Source organism: Pteropus medius, unplaced genomic scaffold (assembly GCF_902729225.1).
Source record: "Pteropus medius unplaced genomic scaffold, Ma_sr-lr_union100, whole genome shotgun sequence".
NCBI lineage: Eukaryota > Metazoa > Chordata > Mammalia > Chiroptera > Pteropodidae > Pteropus > Pteropus medius.
In genome coordinates, this window is record NW_024350319.1 from 21,213,649 (window position 1) to 21,236,924 (window position 23,276).

At 38.2% G+C, this 23,276-nt stretch overlaps 1 protein-coding gene across 1 annotated transcript in view; it reads right to left on the reverse strand.

Moving 5' to 3' along the window:
• Window positions 1-23,276, reverse strand: part of TGFBR3 (transforming growth factor beta receptor 3) — a 179,380-nt gene that overhangs the window by 8,554 nt on the left and 147,550 nt on the right. The window contains exons 13-16 of the mRNA XM_039838819.1: window positions 19,346-19,645; window positions 16,298-16,418; window positions 8,101-8,142; window positions 5,546-5,653 (exon numbers count right to left, since the gene is read on the reverse strand). Of these exons, the coding sequence (XP_039694753.1) occupies window positions 5,546-5,653; window positions 8,101-8,142; window positions 16,298-16,418; window positions 19,346-19,645 (571 nt within the window). The remainder of the gene's footprint in view (window positions 1-5,545; window positions 5,654-8,100; window positions 8,143-16,297; window positions 16,419-19,345; window positions 19,646-23,276) is intronic.

A 23,276-nucleotide genomic window follows, 5' to 3' on the forward strand; every position in this document is an offset into this window, starting at 1 on the left:
AAGGTTTGTACAGATAAACATGAAGGGCAGCCTGACCTCTTCCCCCCAATCCTAATCCTTTTCCTTTTCCCTCTTCCTTCTCCTCTTTTTCTTCTTATTATCATCAAACTTTGAGTGCATCTTGTTCAGGGGCCATAAAGGCAAGTTAAAGTAAAGATAAATTATAACAAAATTTAATCCACCCCTCCTACAGAGTTTTGCCTGTAAAAGAGAGGTCTTTTAGTTTAGAGAATAGGGATGGATAATTTTTGAAATCCATAAAAACTGACTGAAAACTTTTAAAAGTAAAGGTAGTCTAGTTACAGGAGTGAGCTTGTGAAATGATTACAATTAGGATATCAAGAAACAGAGACATTAATTGATATGGAATTGCAACCAACTCACAGGCCTGGAGGAAAATCTCACCAAAATGATAATTCACAGATTTTTAAAAGGCATAAAACTATAAGAAAAAAAGAAAGCTGGAGTGGTGACAATAGCAATACAATTTTGAAAGTTGGTGAGGAAATGGGTGAGTAGTAACTCACTTAGCAGATTTAAGAGACGAGAACCTAAGCCAACAGTAGGAAACGGGGGGAAACAACCAAGTTATAACACAGAACCCTCATAAATTCAGGAAACAGTGGCATCAAGTACCCCTACAAGAAAGGATAAATGTGGGGTTACAAACAGTAGGGTTGGCTGAACTTCTGTATAAGAAGCAACAAGATTTCTGGAAATCCCCTTCTTCACTCCATGCGGCTGGGACCCTGCCCTTCCTCATCCTGGAGGAAGACAGGAAGTTTACTCTCTAAAGAGGATGAAGCTGAGGGTTCCGGGAATGACCGACATCAGGCATAGCTGAGGGCACAGAACCACACTTAGAAAACAGGATTAAATGAATGTCTGCATGATAAATTCTGTGACCTCCAGAACACTGACAGCCAAACCTACACTCTCCAGGAAGGAAACAAGAAAACCAGTTTTATAGAAAATCTGATGAGCTCAAGAGGAAAGGGCCAAAGATGTGATATCAAGAGTTCTTTAGTAAAAGGCCCAGCCATACCACCACAAGCTCAGAACTTCCTCATTCTTAAACAATCCTATATTAAGATTCTCAGATATGATATTGAACCCATGACAAGAATAGGATAGATTTTTTTTTAATTATAGGAAAAATTTCTTGGAATTTAAAAATTTGAAGGTAGTATCAAAATCTCAATAGGAAAATAAAAGCTAAAGATGAAGAAATCTAGAAAATAAACAAAAAATGAAAAAGGTAGAAAACAGGAAAGAAAGGAAAATGAGGACAATTCAAGAGGTTCAACTTTCAAATAATGTGGTTTCTAGAATAAGAGAACAGAGAAAATAGGGGCGAGAAAAAAGTCAATAATTTGAAAAAATCTCAATGCTAAAAGACATGTTTCTAGACTGAAAGGGCTCCACTGACGCCCAGCAAAATGTATGAAAACACACCTAAATCAAGTACTAATATTGTAAAATTTCTTTCAGAAACATAAACAGGTCAGGAATCTGAATGGCTTAGAATTTCCCAAAAGCAATCTTCAGAGCCAAAAGTCAATATAGAATGCTTTCAAAATTCTGAAGGAAAATTATAATACAGAATTCTATACCTTGCCAAACAATCTACCAAGTGTTTGTATAAAATTAGGATATTTTCAGAAATGCAAGGTGTGAAAAACATTGCCCTCTTATGTACTCTTTAACCAAGAAAGAGAAAGACATGGTATACATGACAAAGGATATCCACAACTTGAAACTACAGGGAATCCTCAGCATGGTGGTGAAATAATGTAGGAAGACAACAGCATCCAAATATAGAGGGCAGCCAACTCAGACAGGAACAGAGCAGAAGACTCTAGGAAAGATTTGCTTAAGAAAATAAATCAGTAGAATACCTGATGTCTAAATGTATTAAGAGGAGATTGAGAAAACTTGCAGAGAATCAACAGATGAATTAGTGATAAGTAAATAGAAAACTAAGCTAATGTGGGGGCTGGGGAAGAAACAGTGGTTAAATCTAGGGTAAATTAAAAGTCATGCAAGAAAAACAATATCATTCTACATGGCTAGACTGTGATTAGCATTTAGGTAGTCATAATAACGTAGACAGTAGATACCGATCTAACCAAAATTTCAGTATAACTCTATTAGCAGGATAGTGGAGGGAGGGGGACAAGAAGGGCATGAATGTATAACTGGGGCACAGGGGTGAAAGAGAACTAAATTTTTATCTTCCTTAATAAGAGGTCAACAGAAAAGGCCTAAAACTGATAAGTCAAAAAGTAGCAATATATTCATATTACTTAGAGATATGGATTAATGTCCAAAAGAATCAGCTGAGAGAAAAAAAATGGTGCTCTGAAAAGCAAGAAAAGGGAGTGGGGCAGCAGGGGACTCATGTTTTTTCATAACAAGTCTTATAAAACTATTTCAGCCTTTAAACTATGTTCATGTACTACTGTGACAAAGCTAAAGGTTTTACTAAAACATAAAAATAAATGCTTTTGCCCCTCTGCTCAAAAAAAAAAAAAAAAAAAAGATAAGATTTTGGGACCTTCATGGACTAGTGGTTAAGGACTCATGAACTAGGTAGGCTCCCAGGAGCATGAAGATTCGATGGTTCCATTTCCACTCCGACTGTCCCTCCTCGCTGTACCATATTAGTAGAGAACATAAGTTTTAGGAATGGAGTTTTCCAAATAGAGTTAATAGACCCTTAAAGATGTATCCCTTATTCTGCCTAAAGATGTCATACAATAAAGTGAGGACTCAGCTTTTTTAGACTCACAGGTGAGTAAGTAGATATCTACAACTTAAACATGTGACTTGGTTTTGTGCTCTGTGCTGCATATGCAAAGCATAATTCGAGAGAAGTCACCCAAAATGAAGGATTGTTTCTGTCATAGAGGCAGATGCTGCCTGAACCTCCAAATATGCAATATAAGGTCTGAGTTCCAGGGCTTAGATTACTGTGGAAATTGAAAGGCTTGAGTCAGTGTTTGTGTACACATCTCTCCTCACTGGCTACTGCGTTATGATCTCTTTTTAGCTAAACTTGCAGCTAGCTAATCCAGGTATGAAACAGAGGGAGTTCTGGACAGGAAATGAACATTGAGTCTTGAAAGAAGCCTTTTTTATACTTGTATGACACTGGTATTCCTTATGCGCAGTCTTTAAAATGAACCAGAGGTTACGGTTTTAATAAAAAGTCATTTTGAAGCTTTATCATATATGATGCTAATAGGTTTAGAGCCCAAATGACAGTGTCTATAAACCTTTTTGCTTCCAAATCAGCATAATTTATTTTGCTAGAAACCATCACAAGAAGGGTTTTTGGTTTTGTTTTTCTTTCATCTATTTGCAAACCCATTTCTATATTAACAAAACTTAAAAATTCCTCTTAAAGTCTCTGGTTTGAGGGAGAAGAGAGCAATAACGACAAACTTCGGAATTTAATGAGCAGCAATATAGGCCATAAAACCAGGCTTGGCTTTTATCAAGTTTGTGAGCTTGGCTGTGGACAAGAGTCTGGGATTATCAGAGGGATTTCGGTGCGGTATGTTCCAATAACGAATGCCATTTGGTTGCCCTACTTTGGCTGGATCTGGCTTCCTGGCCCTACCTGGCCTGAAATTAGCTTTTAGGGTTTGAGGGAAAGTTTATGACCAGGGCCAGACATGGCTCAGCAGGCACACGTTAAGCATCTGTGGGTGACTAGCCCATAGAAAATTTTCGAGCTAGAGTCTTCTTGGAGTACTTTCGAATTCATTCCCAATATACAGCATAAGCTGCCAACAGCCCTACAACCCCGTGGCCATGCAGGAGGTTGAAAAAAAACTGCAAAGAACTGTTAGTTTGAGATTTGAACATGCCAGTATTCCTGTGACAAAATTATTTACTCGAAAATGCTACTCTGCTAAAAGCTATCTCTTCTGGTGCTTATATAAACTGTTCATGAGGAAAGATATTCCCAAACTGATTCATAGATGTTTGTATATCCTCAGAATTATTACATTTAAGAGCCTTATTTTCTCTCTTTCACATGAAATACACTTCACTCAAAGGTTGCTGATGAGGAATGATAATTTGAGGACTCAAAGCCTCACTTGTAAACTCTCCTAAACTTTTACTTTGCATTTGTGAATTTCCCATGGTAGGCACCAAAGCATTCATTCTTCTCCTTCTGCCATATTCTAAAATAACTCATTTGGAGGAAGCAGTATTTGAAGTGAAGATTCTGATGAGGATTAAGATATGACTTCTCAAACTGCCCTTTGGTACTTCCCATCCCTTTAAAGCAGTCATTCTTTCAGTTTGGCTAGTTGGGATGATCCGTGGTAAAGCCAAAGATGATGGCATTGATTGGTTCAGTAGAGAGTTAATGAAATTCTAAATAGAAGGCCTGGACCTGTCACTGGCCTCTCTCTGACTGATAATCGAGCACAGTTTACCTAGGTTCCCAGTACAGCTGAGTCCTCACTTAACATTGTCTATAAAGTCTGCAGACTTTAAGCAAAACAACCTATCATGAAAACAAATTTACCATAGACTAATTGATATAAAAAAGAGCTAAGCTCCTACCAAATTCCTGCTGCATCTTATTGATGTTATAATGACACAAGTTGAACCAAACAATGCTAATTGAGGCCTGCTGTATAAACTATAAGTATCCAAGAACAAACAATACCAACTAGCTCACAGGATATATCTCAAAATGCATGTCTTTCCTTCTCATTTTTGCAAAGAACATAAGAAAGAAGCAAGAGAAGGCCAGCCCATTTGTTCCTTTCCCACTGTGCTATAGACTCCCCTTGCTGGGCCGGCATTCTGTATTGGGGTCAGAAGAGGTTCTCTGTTTAGGCAGAAGGTTTCAACCTTGGGATTGGTGGGAAGGGTCAGAAGGAAGGACTCATTAGAATTTTGTGGGGTGGAGGACCAAGTTTGAAAACAAAGCCATTGTTTCACCATTTTTGTTTATAATTCATGAAAATTATTTTGAAAATTTAAATAACTAAAGGAAGATATGAGAATTTTATGTTGATCAAAGAGAACATGGTATGAATTTTTAATTAAAAGGTTGAGAAATTTTGGTTTAAGCCACAGATTAGGGCTTCTGGTGGACAGTACTCAGCGCCTTGGCAGATGTGGTAATGAAATCGTGGCTTCCCTTTAAACTTCCTACCCATTTATATGTCTATTATGAAGTCTTTAGCATTGAGGGAATGGTTTATAGTTCCAGTTTGTCTACATTACCTTCCTTTAATTAAACCCAAACTATGAAAGAGCTTTATTAGAAGCTAAACTTTACCAACATCTCAACTGCAATTAACATAGTTTATACACCTTTTCCTAAAACTGCTTAAAGCAAATTATATTTTTGCAAGATCCAATTTATGCCAAATACATAAATGTGAAAACGGTCAGAATGAACTTTCTTTCATTCGTTATTTCGTCCATTCATCCACGCAATGAAACACCGAGGTTCCACTGTGCGGCAGGCACGCAGGATGCGCACCAAGTAATATTTAACAGTTGCACTAACCTGTGTGAGAATAGATGTACCACAAGGCCCCCGTTAGGAGTGCTCCAATCACAAAGGCTGCAAACGCAATGCCCATCACAGTCAGAGTATCTAGGCCGTGGAAAACAGCTGTAAGGAAGGGAAACCAATACACACTTTAGGTTAGTCTGCATCATATGTTGCAATTTTATATTTGTTTCACAAGCATTGTCAGAAAGGCTGAGAGCTGACTAATAAAATTAAAGGATAAAATGAAGATTCCAACAAAATATACTGTATTCATATTATATTTTTTTCTGAAAAGAAAAATGAAATTATCAGATTTGCAAGACAGCCTCAATTTGCAATTATTCTGAGCAACATACTAAAAAATCAGATTTGTAAACTTTGTAAAACCTTAAGTCTGTGGTTCATTGTTTCAGTCCTGAGGACCTACTATGTGAACAGTAAAGAGGCTTGAAAATTCAGAAGTTAAGAGGCTCTGGAAAATAAGGCAAACTTCCATTACCAAAATCCAACTCATTGCTTCCTATTCACTGAACACTTCCAACAATAAGACACTACGCCGAAAACATACTTCAAAGACTTTACAAACATATTTTCATGAACGTTTAAAACTGTGAAAAATAACAGGAAGAAAGGGATGAGAAGAAGAAAACATAGGATAAGGATAAACTATTCTTGTGGATTACAACATTTCACTGATCTCTTCATATTAAACCCTGTCTTAACTATGTATTGTGTCATTTAAAACAACCTACTTTTTAACACTTTTCCAACCGTGATCTTTCTGTGAGGGGAACGGAAATATTTCTCAGTGGGGAGTGATGTCAGTTTTATGGTCAGCAAAACATATAAATAGAACCAATTGTTTCTCTGTTTGGCAAAGATTTTTATATTTGAAACTAATTCCAGGCCACAGAAATAGAACATTTCCTTTCATTTAAGAGAGCTACCTTCTTTGAATCACTTATAAAAAGTTAAAATCAGGTTCCAACAGAGAGGGGTTTTCAGTAGAATAAAGATTTCTAAGGTCTCTGTTTTTATAATATAAATTTAAGGTATAGGCTCTCCCCATTATTTCAATATTGTTTCTATGTTCCTCGCCAGTCAGAAGCAACTCCAGCTGATCTCTATATAAATTAAATCTCTGCCTTTCAACTCACTTCAGTGTTAAAGATTCAGTTGTAGACAAATGTGATCCTTGAGCAGCCCCAGCACTTGAAAGGACTCAGGAAAAGTATGTCGTGGCGGAAAAGATTCTGGAAAGATCCAAATTCCCAAGTTCTCGTCCCTCTTTTCTAGCCATGTACCCTTTTCTGTGTTCATTTAACTTCTGAAAAATGGGGATAGCACTACTTCACCTGCTGAAGGCAGGAAGTAAACAAAAGGAGCTTGTAGAGCTTGTAGCTTCAGGCTGGGGATCCCCCTGAAGGAGTTTAAGAACTAGACAGAACTCTCTGGAGGTTAAGATGAACCAAGCCATCAACCTAATTTAATTTAATCTAGCCGCAGGACTAGATTAAAAGGACTAGATATTAAAATATGACTTGCCTTTTTATGCCTACAGATCCAAAAGTGGGGCACAATTAAAAGTTTTTAGTGAAAACATTCTATAAAGATGGAGATGTCATTTACAACAATTAAACCAGGAACGTTTGAGAGAAAGCGTCCATATGTGTCTCTTACTGGGTTCCATGATATTGTTAAAATAATACACTTAATATATAAAATAATATATAAACTAATACACTTAATATCATACTTTCCATGAGATTGTTAAAATAATTAGTTAACAGAACATTTTATAAAGTGCTTTGTATAAAGGAATTCTCCAGACTGACTGTCATGTGCACTGATGAGGTCAGCCACGGAGGGATTTAAGGAAGGAAAAAAGCACAGATTCTCCTCACAAGGCAACATCAGTTAGAAGAACTCTGGGGTTCACAGCCACAAAGCCCAGGTTCTAGTCCTGCCTCAGTGCCAATTAGAACCACGGGCAAGTCACTTACATATTTCTGGATCAGAGTTTTCTTCCATAGAAAAGTGATGGAATTGGCCCAGACAATTTCCAGTGCATCATTTTGGAGTAGTTGGTACCTCTTTTTTTTCTAACAAGCCCTCTCCCACCCGCAACACTCCCTGGACTAGAGATTATCTTGAAGGTATAACTCGTTCCTTTACCACTACTTCTCTGAGCAGGTAAACAGTATTAATGACAGGTAAAGCAAAAACACTCCCGTAGCTGTATGTTAATGATTTCAGATCATGACCAATGTAAGTATGCAAACAATAAACTTCTCTTTGTAAAACTAAGTTACTACCCTTCCATTAAGTCCATACACACCAATGAGTCAACAAATTCATATTTTAAAGTGGCAAAGGTACAGAGAGAAAAAGGAAGGAAAATGAAGACAGAGTTAAGGAAAAAGAAAGTATGAGAAAAAAAGTGGGGAGGGAGAGTAAGAGCATAAGGCTCCTTATCAAAACTCAAAGTCTGGCAAATGCCCCATAACCAGCTCATTCTTATAAAAGCCCAGGAGGCTATATTTCGAAATAGTTGCATAAAGACTTACGTGGAGAAATTGGATTCGGTTCCTTAATGCTTGGACCTATTCCTGAAACAAAAACATAAATCATGATACATTACACAGAGCAATCAAGTTTTAAGCAAAAGGTCATCAAAATCTCAGCAGACTGACACTTTTCTATTTGTTAATACTCGTTGAAAGCTCTGTCGATTATCCTCTTTAGTTATCGACACTGTTAACATGGATTATTTGGAAATCTTAAGCGTTGTACTCAACGGTCAATTGTATGGGCTCTACAATTTAAAGAAAACTTGAAGGTTAACACCCAAACTTAAGGAATTTAAGTCTGACAATTTGTGTGTGTGTACACCTTTATACTTATTTAGAAAAGGATTCGATACTTTTAAATACCATGTTTCTCCGGTGTATTCACAATATTATTCTATTTTAAAAAATTCTTTTAATTTCATGTATACAAGTTTTTAAAAGTATCTTTACTTTTCTATCCTTAATGCTACTGCCCTATATAGTTCAGCTCCTCTTCATCACATATCTGCATTATTACAGTTTTCCAAATTGACCTCCTTGTCTCTATCACTGCCCCCAGCCCAAATATTTTGTCCTCCATATGTGTCCCCCAGAGTGAATTTTCCAGATCCCAGAGGTGGATATGTTATTGCCCTGATTTACTTGCTAAATGACTCCCCTCTATTTATAGAAAAAAATTTTAAACTCTTCAGCTTGGCACACAAAGTTGTGCCTCCCTCCTTTACCAACCTCTCTCCTTTTCAAATGAGATCCTTCTCCTATGCTAGGCTCCTCACATTATTTAAACTCTCCCAATTCTCTATGTTATCACACTTTGCAAGCTATCCCTGAAATACCCATTTCTCCACACCGGCTTTGTTGGTCTTCTCTGACTCTCCCACCGCCCCATCTGTACTCTAGCAGGGCTGGGTTCTCTCACCTCTGCTCATTCCATCCCTCTTCTGTTACACATGTACCACATCACATTGTAATTCTCGTTCTCTCTCTCTCTCTTTCTTTTTTTTTTTGGAGGTCAGAGTCTAGTTCTTACTCATCTGTATATCCTCAGGGTTCAGCCCAGCATAAAATAGGCCCGCCAGAAGTGTTTGGTGAAGGATGATTAGAATATTGATGTGCTTTTGAAAGTGGAGGCGATAGAGGAAACTTTAAATAAGAGTATACGAAAATGCTTGTATGCCTCAACATTTCTATGCTTTCATATTCAGAAAGTGCTACACAGCCATGATCTCATTTGAGGGTCATACTAGCCCTGTGAGGGAGGCAGAAAAAAAATTATCACTATTTTACGAATGAGCAGACTGAGATTCTGATATCATGTGACTAGCCTAAGGTCTCAGCTGGAAAGAATAAGGGCAGAGGTTGAACCAGAATTCCAGATTCTGCCTCACGGCCTAAATGACTGGTGAGTGCTGCTCCATCCTTAGCTGGAAAAGCAGAGATTGAAAAACGACTTGTGCATAGCTACTCACTATCTATCTTCAGCAGTGAGAACAGCATAGATAGGGGGGAGTATACCATGGCCCACCATTTATTTTTGTATGGCCCATGAACTAAAAATACATTTTGTATTTTTTAATGATTGAAAAAAATCAAAAGGGTAATATTTAACGACATGTGAAAATTATGTGAAATTCAAATCTATTCCATAAATAAAGTTTTATTTGAACATAACTATGTTCATTCATTTACATATTGTCTGTGGCTACTTTACTGCTGCAATAGTAGCACTGAGCAGTTGAGGCAGGGGCTATATGAACCACAAACTGAAAATATTCACTATCTGCTCCTTTATAGAAAACGTGTGCTGAGTCCTGGCATAGACTCTGCCCCTTCTCTTTAGAGTTTAAAAGTGATAAGTGTTTAATGCCTCTCTTTTCATCTCCATTTTTACTCAAGAAAGAAGGAATACACATATTGTGTTGGAATCCAGAGTGAAGTGAAAAGAACTTGTGAAAAATTGACCAAAAACAAACAGCGTTTGAGTCGGTGTTTATAAAAATGAAGATGCTAGACAGGACTGTAAATTTTCAGATTAACCAATCTCAGTCGGGTTGATCACATTCTTGCAGCATGGGTATCATGATCCAGCTCTAGGGGAAGGAATGCTACCAGATGAATCAAAGCCACTAAAATCAAATTAAATTAATTATGTGATTTTAAGAAAATCTAATTCAGTATGTAGAATGCACACCAATTACAAAATGCCCACAAAAACTCTCTCCTAGGTGTTTGGTCCTATCAGCTTAGTTGGCAGCGATAAAGTAATGATGGTGAAACCTTGTGTTTGTACATTTGTATGGTGTTTTATAATTGACAAAAGCTTTTACTTGTACTATCTCATTGTAAACTCCCAAGAACCCTATGAAATAGTGATATCTAACCACAAAATTCTCCTACTTTCAAGCAGTAGTGGTTTGATTTGCTAAACTAAGTCCAAAGGCATTTAAAGGTCTCCATAGTGTGCATCATATGAGAAATATACACACTTCTGGGAACAGTTCCATCCAATTAGCTACCCGTGGTTAAATTTTGTCAGTCAGAATTCCCAAGAGGTTCTACATAATAATTTTCCCCTAAGGAGACCTCACATGCAAGAATTTAGGCTTTATAGCAAGGCCTGTGTGATGGATGGCATTGTTTTAAATTTCTTAATGGACTTGTGTTATGATCTAATCCTCTTCCCTCACCTCAAATCGGGGCCTTTTCACAGAACTAAACAGAAACAGTTGTTGCTTATGTCCCCCCGGGTAAAGTTCCTCCATGATTTCTGTGCATAAACAATAATAAGCACAAGCTGCAGAACTGAGGTTAAAGGATTTTATCCTCTAACCTTTTAGTTCCAAAATCCCCAATAACCCCTGAGTATAACTAAAAGAGCTTGATGTCCACTGGAACCGTATAATCGAGTTGGCATGCTGAAAGGAAAAGAGTGGACACAACAATATTTACTTTTGGTTTACGGGTTAGATTGTAAGAAAGGAATCCTAGCTATTACTGTAAAAAGAATTTTAACAATAAAGATTTCTTTACAGAAAGAACAAACTATAATCAACATTCTGAATTAAATCTTTTCATAGACTCTGAGCAAACCTTGGTCTATCTCTAGAACCAAAATTTCCCTCCTCGGAGTGTTAGGCATGGTTTTCATACACGGGATATTTCTGGGGTTACGCATGAGTACCTGACCACAGCTTTTGGCTTCCAGCTTTCAATTCAGTTCTTCTAAACATGGTAGGACCAAACAGGCCCAAAGTGAAACAAGGTATCTAATTGGTACCCACTTGTACCACTATTTGGCAAAGAGGTTAGGATAGAGAGATAAAGAAGCTGAAGACTTGGAGGCCTTTGTACAGGTCACATTTAAGATACAATTTTTACTAACTTTACTTCACTATAAATGAACCCCACTTCTCTGGGTCGTTTCAATATTTGTGACATTTGTTGCAATTGCCTGGTCACTTATCTGCATGCTTCCACCAAGATCAGTGGCTCTCACCTGAAAGTGATTTCTGCCACCCCGCCCCCCCATCCCCAGGACATTTGGCTATGTCTGGAGACATTTCAGGTTGCCACGGCTGGTAGTGAAAGGGTTTGCTATGAACAGCTAATGGGTAGAGGCCAGGGATGCTGCTCAACATCTTCCAATGAACAGGACACTCTCTCCTCCCCCCACCCCACAAAAAAAACAAATGCCATCTGAGCATTATCCAACCAAAATGTCAATAATACTGAGGCTGTGAAACGCTCCACTACACTGTAAAGGCCTTAAAGACAGAACAACGTGTTTACTATACACCAAGCATAAAGTAGGTACTCAATAAACATTTTTTTTTTTTTGGAATAACCATAAATGTCACGTATATCTAATTATTGTGTATGTCCCAGCACACTGACCTTCTCTCAGAGTAGTCCTCCTGAATGATCACTGGCTCCCTACTCGATATCTTTTGATGGTTCTTAACTTTTAGAAGTACATTCTGGAATATTTATGGATGAAATGAGATGTCTGGGTTTCCTTCAAAACAATCCAGGGACAGGAAGTGATAAAACAAGATTGACTATGAATTGGTAATTGTTGAAACCAGATGGAAGGTTCATGGGAGTTCTTTCTACTATTCTATTTTTGTATATATTTGAAATTTTCCAGAGTAAAAAGTTTTTAAGATGTGGATCACATTGAAGAATAATAATAATAATAATAATAATAATAATAATAATAATAATAATAAATCCCTATGATACTCCTTCTCCCTTCCGGAATAGAAACTGAATGTCTTGGTCTGTCAATTAAGCATTTCTACATTTCTTTCTACCCAGCCTCCCTTCATCTCTACCTCAGCCTGAGGACAAAACCTGGCTGGTGCTTTAGAATATTTTTGTTCTGGAAAAATCAAATGTGTTCCAAAAAGTAACGCCTCTCTTGGATTAACTTGCAATTGACGTTTACAACTTTCCCTTCTATCCCCTCCACTCATCCACCCTAACCCCAAACCCAGTTTGGCCGAGAGGTTAAGAGGAAGGAAAAGAAATTAACATTTACTCAGTGCCCATGATATGCCAGGTGTTGTCCTGAGCACAATTTTATTTTGTAAAAGTTATGTGGTAGAAATATGGAAAAAACTCAGTATTTTAAACGTTTAATGTACTCATTTTAACTTGCTGAGAATTATATATTGCATATAAATCATGGCAAATTTGGGGGTGATATTTATTGTTCTTTTGTGCCCCATTTTTTTTGTATATGTGCCCCAAATTTTAGAGTCCAAAATTTCAGAGAAATGATTATTCTTCTCTTTTACCATTTAAAAAAAAATTATCATTGACGTGGTAATACCATTTTTTATTGTGGAAGCCCAAGTGTTCTCAAATGCTATAAAAAGTGGTCACAGCATCCAAAGCAAACAGCACTAATATGCCTATACTTCAAAATATTTCAGAAAATATCGTAGGATGGCATCACCTCAACTATTTTAATTGTTTTGCCATAAACCATAATACGCATAAACTATTCATGTTTTCTGGGCTTTTTTGTAAGTTATAATTCAAAGTCACAGAACTCCTCTTAAACTTTAATACTCTCTTAAATAGTTTACATGTTTCTCGATATCTTAACTTTGCGGGAAACAGACTTTTTTTCTAAAAGTCTTCATCTTCTTTTGAGATTATAGGGTGTTAACTACGTTATTTATAGTTTCAAAAAACAAACAAACAACAACAACAAAAAAACTAGACTCAACTTAGTCCTCAGATAAGGCATAGAGTTTAAGAGCATAGGCTCTGGAATCAAAGTGCCTGGAGTTTAATCTCAGATCTACCATTTATATGTGATATGACCTCAGTCAAGTTACTTAGCCTCTCTCTATTCCTGCCTCGCAAAGGGGCTATGAGGATAAAATACAATAACTCATACAAAGCATTTAGCACAGAACCTTGTATTAAGTAAATGCTCAATAAAAGTTAAATAGTCATCATCTCCATCGCCATCATCACCACCAGCACACATCATCTAATGTTGAAAGTTTAAATGATGAAAGAATGCTCACCCAACACTGGTTCCCAAGATTGATCAAAAGTGGCAAAGATGCTACAGGCCCAGAGGAGGGCCCTAGAATTATTTATTTAAGTCTTGATGGCCTATTCTCTCAGTCCACAGAAGGAAGTAACATTGCCTGAAATGTGTCCATGCTGTTGGCAGTGCTAGCCCGTGAGCAACTCTCTGCCTGGCTGTGAAGTTGACAACCAGAGCCTTTATCTGCTGCCCCAGAAAACTCAAGTATTGAAAAATATGAAGGACCAAATGACTAAGGAGAGCTGAAAATTTGGCATGGCCTTCAAAGAGCACCTGTATAGTAAAAAGGACAGTGAAATGTCCCACTGGTTGGGAAATTTTTATCCAAAGTGCCAATTCTAATAAGAGACCTGCCCATTTCCAGAGATGCTCTAGAATCTGTGTATTACTATATTCACACACAAAACTATCTGGCAGAAAAAACATTCATGATCCTTTTACTCAAATAAACCACTGCTATTAGCCAAATGTCACATTTCCTTTTCAATTGATTATCCCAACACACTGAGAGGTAGAGGAAAAAGTGAAGACTTGAATGGCCTGCATTGAAGAGAAATGATTTTAGAGTTAAAGGAAAACAAACATAAAAGATAAGAGGAGTCATTCAGAGTTGAAAACTGCCGGAAAACCTACCCCATTCAGTACAGAGTTAGAAAGCACCTTTGCAGACAGCCCCTGGGAAGCTGGCCTACGGTCTAACCTCCTCAATTTGTTTAACAAATCCAAGCAATAAACTTTCTTCACTACATGCTTCTCCACAAAACTCTAGTCTCAATTAGCAAATCTCATGAAATTGCTTTGATATTTGGTAAAACTTTCCTCTTGAACTTTTATGTAAAGAAAACACTGAACGTTCAGGATAATTACACCAAGTTTAAATAAAAGTTAATTACCTAATTTACAAGAGGAATTACTTAGGAAAATACCACTAGACTTAAAAGAAGAAAGAATGAATTACTGGAAGTTATACTGCTGCAATATTAATGCCTAATTATTGTCTGGCAAAGGAAAAAGCAATCTGCTGCCTTCAATTACCAGCAGAATTACCTCTCTCAAAATAGGTAAGAGTAACAGATGGAGTACCAGGTAGCTGTTGCTATTGTTAAACCACTTTCACAGTACAAAACAGAGCCAGCTGTTGCCCAGTTGTGATATATTTTGCAACACAATTAACTTATTCCTTTCCCCATGACCCAATTAAAAAGGAACTATTTGGGCAATCCATTTATTGGCTTTTATAACTGTTTCAAATGGTTGAAACCCTACTAAAAAAGGCAAAACAAACAAAAACATTGCTGAGGAACCAATAAATATCTAATATGTACATTTCACACCAACTTTTGGATAGCTGGGAAATGAATAAAAGAGTACTTTGCTTCTTCAAACAGTGTAACTGCATATTACAGCTGCAAGGGCTCTGGAAGTCATCTGGTCCAAACCCCTCCTTTTCCAGATAAAGAAAACAAAACCTAAGGCCATGAAGAGAGATCTCCAAAGTCTCACAGCCAGTTATCTGGGAAAGCTAAGAGCTACCCGCCTCCAAGGCTCTTGGCTCTAAGCCAGTGCCCTTTCCACTACTCTCTCTTGCCTTTCTGGAGTGAGCATATTCCTAGGAAGGGGTTAGACATCACCACCAGATCTGACAATAGGAATGGCACTGCTACTTTCGCAAAAGTCACTCAACCAAAGAAGAAACTAGATGGCATCCACATGCCTCTGTTCTGTTAGGTCTTGTTTGTTCGAGAGCCACCCCTGCTGCTTAGTCTTGCCAAATGCAACACAGCCTGGACCAGAAATGCCATCCCAAGACCTGCCTCAAGCCCAGATCTGGTGTCAGCACCACCCAGCAGGTCTCCAGCCAATGTCCGGCAACTAGAGTCAGGCTGCTCACTGGCTTTTGTCAAGGCCCGCAGTGCCGGTACCAGGCTTCTCTCTGTCCCTCAAGGTGGCAGAAGACAGCCGGGAGCTCTTGCCCTGAAATACCTAACCTTAGAGGTTTGGAATCCACTTTCACTCTCTCAGCCTTCTCTTAGTTTGGCTCTTTCAGATAATGTTTCTAGATAGCCATAGGTTTTCTTCAGATGGCGATAACTGTAACTGCCCATGTGACATCTGGTTCCACCTTGTCAGATATTGACAGCTGCCTGGTGTGCTCTTGTTTTCAGATGCCCTTGGTTGGAGCTGTGATGCTGTTCCCTGATAGATGCTCCCCACAGAGTCCATAGGGCCTCATATCCATTCCTAATATCCTCGCAAAGCCCAATTCTGCTTCTCTGCTCATTTGGCTGGCCTGGCCTATGCCAGGTCTGGCTGTCCTCTCAGGTACTGGTACTACACCTCTTAGGGTACCCTTCTTTTCTCCCAGAAGATACAGCTTGCCAAACATTCCTGCATGTGTATAGGAGGAGGCACCCTTGGTTTCGAGTAACAAATCTGTGCATAAAACTCTGAAAACTGAATTATAAAAACACATTTGAACACTGGTTCTCAACCTTCTTTCTGCTGTGACACCCAAGATGGATGGTGTTCACATACATAACACCTTCCCCAAAGGCATTTGCGATCTTGACAAAGCACTAGCAGCCCTGAGGCTCTCATTCCCTGACTGATCCTCCCGAAACACACCTTTAGGTTCTACTTCATGATGGATCACAGCAAGGGGCTTGGTGAATGTCTTCTTGTTCTGCATCATGGCCCAGATCATTGAGGCATCCAGAGAAGTGCAGGCTTCATCAGGAGGCACGCACTGCAGAGAGGCAGAGCAAAGCAAAGCAAAGAGTGAGGGGGGTCACTCGAGAGGGCCTTCACCAGCTCAGCCTGCACAATTGTCCCTGTGCCCCTTATCAGATAGCTCACGATTGTTTACCACAAAAAAAAAAAAAAACCCAGAAGATCTGGGTATTTTACGAAGAACCATAAACAATCTTGGAGATAGATATAGTGGCAGGCCCAGTATATTCTCGGCTGTACTTAAAGATGCAAATAGCGTTAGACAGCTTATAAATGTTGTCTTTTCCCCCTTTCTTCCTACAAAACAATTGAAGATTTTAGTGTTATTAGTGTGAAAAATAAAGAAACTATGTGATAAATGTTGGCCCTTCGCCAAGCTGGCTTCACATAAATGGTTCACGTTTGCAATTTGTGATTGTGGGAAACTTCATGTATTGCATGATGAAGGTGACAGATTTTACATTTATTGTCCATAAAGATAATCGTGTTGTCGAGTTTGTTTGATTTTTAAGCCCTGGTATAGGCTCATGCAAAATGAAGCTTTCCAGGGCTATCTGCTTTTATTGTTCCAAAACAAAGTCTGTCTTTGGGAGCTGTGCCCAGGTGTGGAAGCCATGAGATCAGCTGCTTCTATCTATTTTAGGGCCCCAAACTTATAACTAACATGCCCGAGCCCAGTGGATATGTTTTTTAAAAGTATATGATCACATTCCATTACCGTTTTTTCTTTTCACCTTTTTCTTTTAAAGAACTTTGGTTACTTGTCTATGCTCATCAAACTCTAATATAAATGACATATTTGCTTTCATTATAAAAGAAATATATCATTTTAAATGTCTGTAGCAAGGCATTCCCAAAGTTAACGTCTAGCTCTTTTAATCACAAAGAGCAAACTTTTGGCTTAATTGTCATTGTTGCTCTGAGAAACATGCAAGTCAGACGTGTATTATAAGCAGATAACTAATTCCTCCCCGTCCCCCTCAAAAAACAGAAAGCCTTTAACATAGCCCCCTTGTAGAGGGAAACAATGGCTTTTTCATGAAGAGGAATCATTAGTGAAAAGATGTGCATTTTAGGAAAACCTTTCTTACTTTCTTATTAGTTCTTCAGTTAAGTAAGAGTCTACGATTCTACGACTAACTCACTGTGTGATTCTGGGTAAGACACTGCACTCTCTGGCCTCAGTTTCATCAGCAAAGGGCAAAGTTGGACTCGACGATCTTTGAAACCTCTTCATGGAAGATTCTTTGGCTCTGTCTATTGTCATAGAAAGTACTCAGAAGTCACCAGAAATGTGGAAATATTAACTACAAGCAGTAAACAGGGAGACAGTGGTAACGGCTCATCCTAAGCCGCCGCTCTATAAGTGCTGGACTGTTACCATATCTACTATCTTATTTGCTCCTCTACCCAGAAGCAAAGCCAGGTACAATTACTTCAAATTAATAGATGAGGAAATGCTGGTTCTGAGAGGTCAAAGGGTTTTGCTTAAAGTTCTGTTAGTAAGTAGTAGCCCTTCCTTGTCAGTCCCCCATGCTCATTCCACTGCATCTTGCCTTGGGTATAAATAGTGACTTTAGATTTAGGATAACATTTTATGTCATACCCTAGGACTTAGAGCTCTCCTTAAAACATTCATTTTCACAGATAAACATGCTATGAAGCTGGGCTGCAAAAGGCCAGACTCAGTGAAAGGTTTAACAGCCAAAGCTATCAATAAAGAACCCCCAGTAATGTCCAGGCCTCCCCTACTAGATCCCTAACTCCTAAAAGTTATCCTTTGTTTGTAGGAAACAGCTGGGCCCCACAGCCAAGCATTAAGCTCCCCACGGCTCTCTACCACTAAGCTCCAACCTTGATGGCCACTGGAAGGTGAATGCCCACAAGGCCAAGGCATCGGTGTTTCCAAAAACAACCTAAAGGACACAGTCTAAATCACCTTACATATATGAGCTCCCTAATGATTATGATCAGATTTGCTGTATCTTCACATGCACTATAAAATTTTCTTTGGTGTTATGAGGGAAAGGAATGCCCAGGGGAGTATATTAGTGCCAAGGATTCAGATCAACGGTAATCTATCTGATAATGATAAATTTGCCTCCTACTTATACACCTATCTCTTACAACCTATGTATTAAGAGAATTCCATACATATAATACATTATACATTATTAGACTTTTAGCCATTGATTGATATGTCCACAAAAGGCTGAGAAACAAGTTTACACTGTGTGAACTATGCACGGCGTAAATGCACATATGAAATTAGATCACAAAAGCAAAACCACAACAGAAGATACCGTTCATGCAGTCCAGGCCAACCTAATGAGGTAATTAACCCTGCCAATTTCCCGTACAGCAGCCATTCCAGCAAGGTCAAAGTGTTCTGATTTCTGATGTGGCAACAGAATGTGCTGGTTCAGTATGGGGAGTCATATGAGGCAAACATGACAAATTCATATGATACTAAGAAAAATTTAAATATTTATTATCCCTTCAGAAGTCCTCCTGAGACAAGTCAACCCTTATAACTCATACAGAGAAGGTCAAAAAACAATTGCAATACAAGTCTCAGTGGGACCTGGAAAAATTAATCCTCACACTGAATTTGTCCTTTCGGCTCTGTACTTTTGGCACCTCACACTATCTGAATAGCAAAGATAAAGCCAGACCTCTCCCTCAGTGGAAAACAGTCTTAATTTATCATTCATAAGATACTATTAAGTTGCATGCATGGAAAAAAATCATACTGTCAGGATTTATTCTCTAACACTCCATAAACTCACAGTTCCCTGCTAATAGGACTTTGGCACGTCAATGGGGCAGTTCCCAAACTAAAAACCCCAATCTGCAATAATTTGTGATTATAATTCTCTGGTAGGTCACTGCGTCACCTAAAAACATCAAAGAAACAGTACAAATGGCTGAAGGCCCACAAACCTTAGGTAACTTCTGAGGGACCTTTTCTTTCTTGGTACACAATGTGAGCTCACATTGTAGAAAGAGCAGCGAGGTGTTGAAGATGGGCTTAAAAACAAAGCTGAATCGCTTCTTATCCATCTCAGCTTGCGGGATGGGAAAGTGCACTCTTTTGGGATTGTAGAATTTCACAGATTCATCTTTAGGACAAATGTTCTCAATGATGGTGTAATCAGACATCCTATCAGGGTTCGAATACGGAGAGATAAAGCACGTTTGGATGGCAAATCCCAGTTCTTGGTCAGCCTTGGTAACAGACACCTGCAAAGAACAGAAATATGAATACAGAAACAAGTTAACATCTCACTTTTACTTTAGGCACAAGGGTAACATACCATCTGATGAGATACATTGCTTTATTTTCACAACATACTTATGTGGTCTTTCTAATTACAGAAGTAACATGTATCCATTGAAGAAAGAAATGTTTTCAATTTAAATTTTATATGGATGGTGACGGCAAATTACTTAGATCAAATGCAGCCTGAGAGATTCTAATACAGAATGAATAAGTCTCTTCGACTTCCCATAAGTCTTCTGGGAGATAAAAATAAAAGCATATCGTGCACCTAAAGTTAATTTTCCAAAATAAATAAAACACCAACAGGCAAAGCCCCTAATGTCATAATAGCGTATCACTTGTAAGGCAAGCTCTTTTCGAAAACTGCTCAAAAAAATACAGAGGCAGAATCTATTTAACCTAGGCAGCGGGTACTGAACTTCTAATCTACAACAAGTCAGAGTGAGCCTAAAACATTGCAGTAAAGCTACAGATTCATCTAAAGTCCTACTTCACGGGGAGCAGGCAAAGCTGGCCCCTGGGGCTAGATGTCAGCAATGGTGCAATCTGGTGGCGATCACGGGCCTGGCAAAGTATCCTGGCTGCTCACAGATCCAAACCAGGCCTTGCCAAACACTCTCCCTTCACTCTTTAAACCCAAGGGCATTTTAGGGGAAATCTAATCTGGAAATGTTTCCGACTCATTTACACTTTCTTCTTACAAAACATTTGTATGGGCTACGTCCAAACCTTGTTAACGTTCTTTTCTTTAGAAACAGAAAGTAGTGTTTGGTCAAGTGTTAAGAGAATTCAAACCTCAACTATCCTGAACTCAGCTAAAATCCTTGGACCAGACTGGATTCTCCATTTGGTGCCACAGGGTTCATCGTACAAACTGTCTCTCCCCTCTATGCCTCATTCCTTGACTAAACTTAGAATCAAAATAAACTTAAACAACATAGAAGTAAAGTTAGTCCTTAATATATGCCAATAGTCCCAGAATCCTTTCAAAAGGCATGAAAATACAAACACACTTCCATTCTAAGAAATGAAGGAGAAATCCCTGACGTCACATGGGGTTTTCAGTCCACAGTGCTATTCTGAAAGGCCCCTATGGGGTTAACAACAAGATGCCCAACAATGAAGATGATTACGATCATGTAATTTTGTTTTGCCTTAAAGCTTATTCCCTCAGAACAATCTCACGAGATAAATATTTTCATCTCCATTTTTTAAATAAATAGAGGGAAAACACCCACGATAGATGACTTGTTCAAAATCATATCTAGCAAATACTGGGTAAAACCAAAGCTTAAACTCAGATATTCTGAACACAAATCCATTTTCTCTTTGCTATTTCATTACAACTACAGGGTCATTTCAACCAGTCTCAAAGAAGTGGCTTTGAAAGAATGCTTTGTAAGAAATCTTTCTAGGAAGTAATATTTAGTAGTCTGTAAATATTCACACTTCATTATTTTTGCAATATTTCTGAAAAATAAGATATTTTATCTTGGAAAGATGCCAAATTACATATATCACATTACTAAAAAGTGCCCTTTAACATGAACTCAGAAATCACAACGCAAACATGTGTGACAGAAGAAATGCAAATCTTTTTTTAATCTCAAAGAAAGTATAAAATGGCGGAATGTCTAAGGTATCTCAAAAAGTTGTTTTAGAAGAAAACTTTTCATTAGTAAGTCTTTTACTCTAAAATAGACTGAAAATGAGTACTAGAAAGGCTACAGGTTTTGGAATAAGACTAATCTCAAAATATCAAATGCTCTGCTGCTCATGTGCAGTGAACTTGAGCCTCAGTTTCCTCCCCTACAGATTGAGAGGTACCACGTACTAAATACAGTTAATGTGAAGATTTGTAAAGTCAAAATTACATGCAAGCAACACAGTTCCCAGTTAGTCAACAAACACCAGCTATTATTAGCAGTACTATTCTAGATTTAAATTGGGGGGTTATAAAGTTTTTTTTTAATTCTCCGAGACAAATGAACTAAGAGAAAAGCTGCCATTATGTGACCAACTATCACCCAAAGATGATCAAAGCCCAGATGGCAGAACTGAAAATGTCCTAGATTAAAAGAAGGGAATATGGTCTGGCGTGAACAGAGGATTCTGGGAGGGGATGTGATAAGAATGGCCAAGAGAAGAAACCTGGAAATAAATAGCTCTTTAGACCAAGCCAATGATTTAGTAAGTTTTACTTAGCCTAAGCAAATTTTTTTAAAATTTTAAAACAAAAAATTTTTTTAATTTTCTTATCAGCAGTGGAGTCCAAACTAGTAAACAAAGAATAGGCATAGCTGCTATCCTGTTTAGTAACAGATTCCCTCTCACATTTTAGGTGGTTTAAAACAACTTTAAAATAAAACAGCTTATAACATTTTCCTCTGCCCAAATTCTTCTCAATGTACTTGATATTTAAAAAAGGTAGCAAAAAGATTTGGTCAATTTCTTTTTCATCACTTGACAATATCTTTGACTAAATTTAATTAGGAAAAACATAGATGATATACAAAAAGATATGAATGGAAAGTAATAATAAAAATCAAACAAACCAACTCATATTTCAAGTAAGCCAGCACTAGGGGAAAGGGAAGAAAGACCACAACACCCAGGGTTGGATATATGAGGAATATTGGCCACTGATTAGCATAAAGCAACTAAGCCATAAATTAGCAAAGCCATGCACACATTTGGAAAAGCACAAACCTCAGTTAAGCCTTGCCCCTAAAATCTATAGTACAACAAGGAGTCACTGACCAACTGCACATGTGGACTGTACAGCCAGAAAAGCAAGAAGAAAAAAACGATCTTGGATTAGAAGAGATCTACGATTAGGAACAGCATGTAGAAAGCAGTATATTTTCCCCGGTGGAGAAAGAAGGTATACCCAGAGAAAGAGGAGACCTCTCAAAACAGGGAATTAAAAAAGAGGAGAGATCCAGGAAAATGTCTAGAGCCCGCGGGCTCCATGCCAGAATCAGTACAAATGTGAGAGTTATTTATCTTTCTAAAATAGAAATATGTGCACTGAAGTTACTTTTAATATATAGAAGCATCCCATTCGACCCCTTACGCTTCTCACTCCTCCCACAGTGAAGCAGAACACAGGCTTGCAGCTTAGCACCAAAACCAGCTCATCAGATGGCGACTCCCCTATAAGACTAGCAGACATCCTGGGGCCATACGGCTATTTATCTTCCCTAAAATCCAATCTGTGAATCTGGATATTTGCACTGCTAAGACATCATATTTTTCTTCCCTTTCCAATGGCATGAGGCTAAACGATAGTAGCATCCAGCGGATAACAGTGCGAGTTCTGGAGCCAGACAGGCTGAGGATTAGCCTTGACTGTAAACGAACTGTGGGTACGAACTAGGTGATCTTAGCCAAGTTTGTGCCTCAATTTCCTCACCCATAAAACACAGACATTAATAGTCCTGTCTCAGAGCACTATTAATTGCTTTGAAGAGTAAATTATTGCAATACCTGCAACTGAGTTTGGTACAAAATAAACCTGCAATAAATGTTAGCTGTTCTTATTTCATTATTACCACCGCTACCTAATATTTTCAGTCAATCCATAGACTT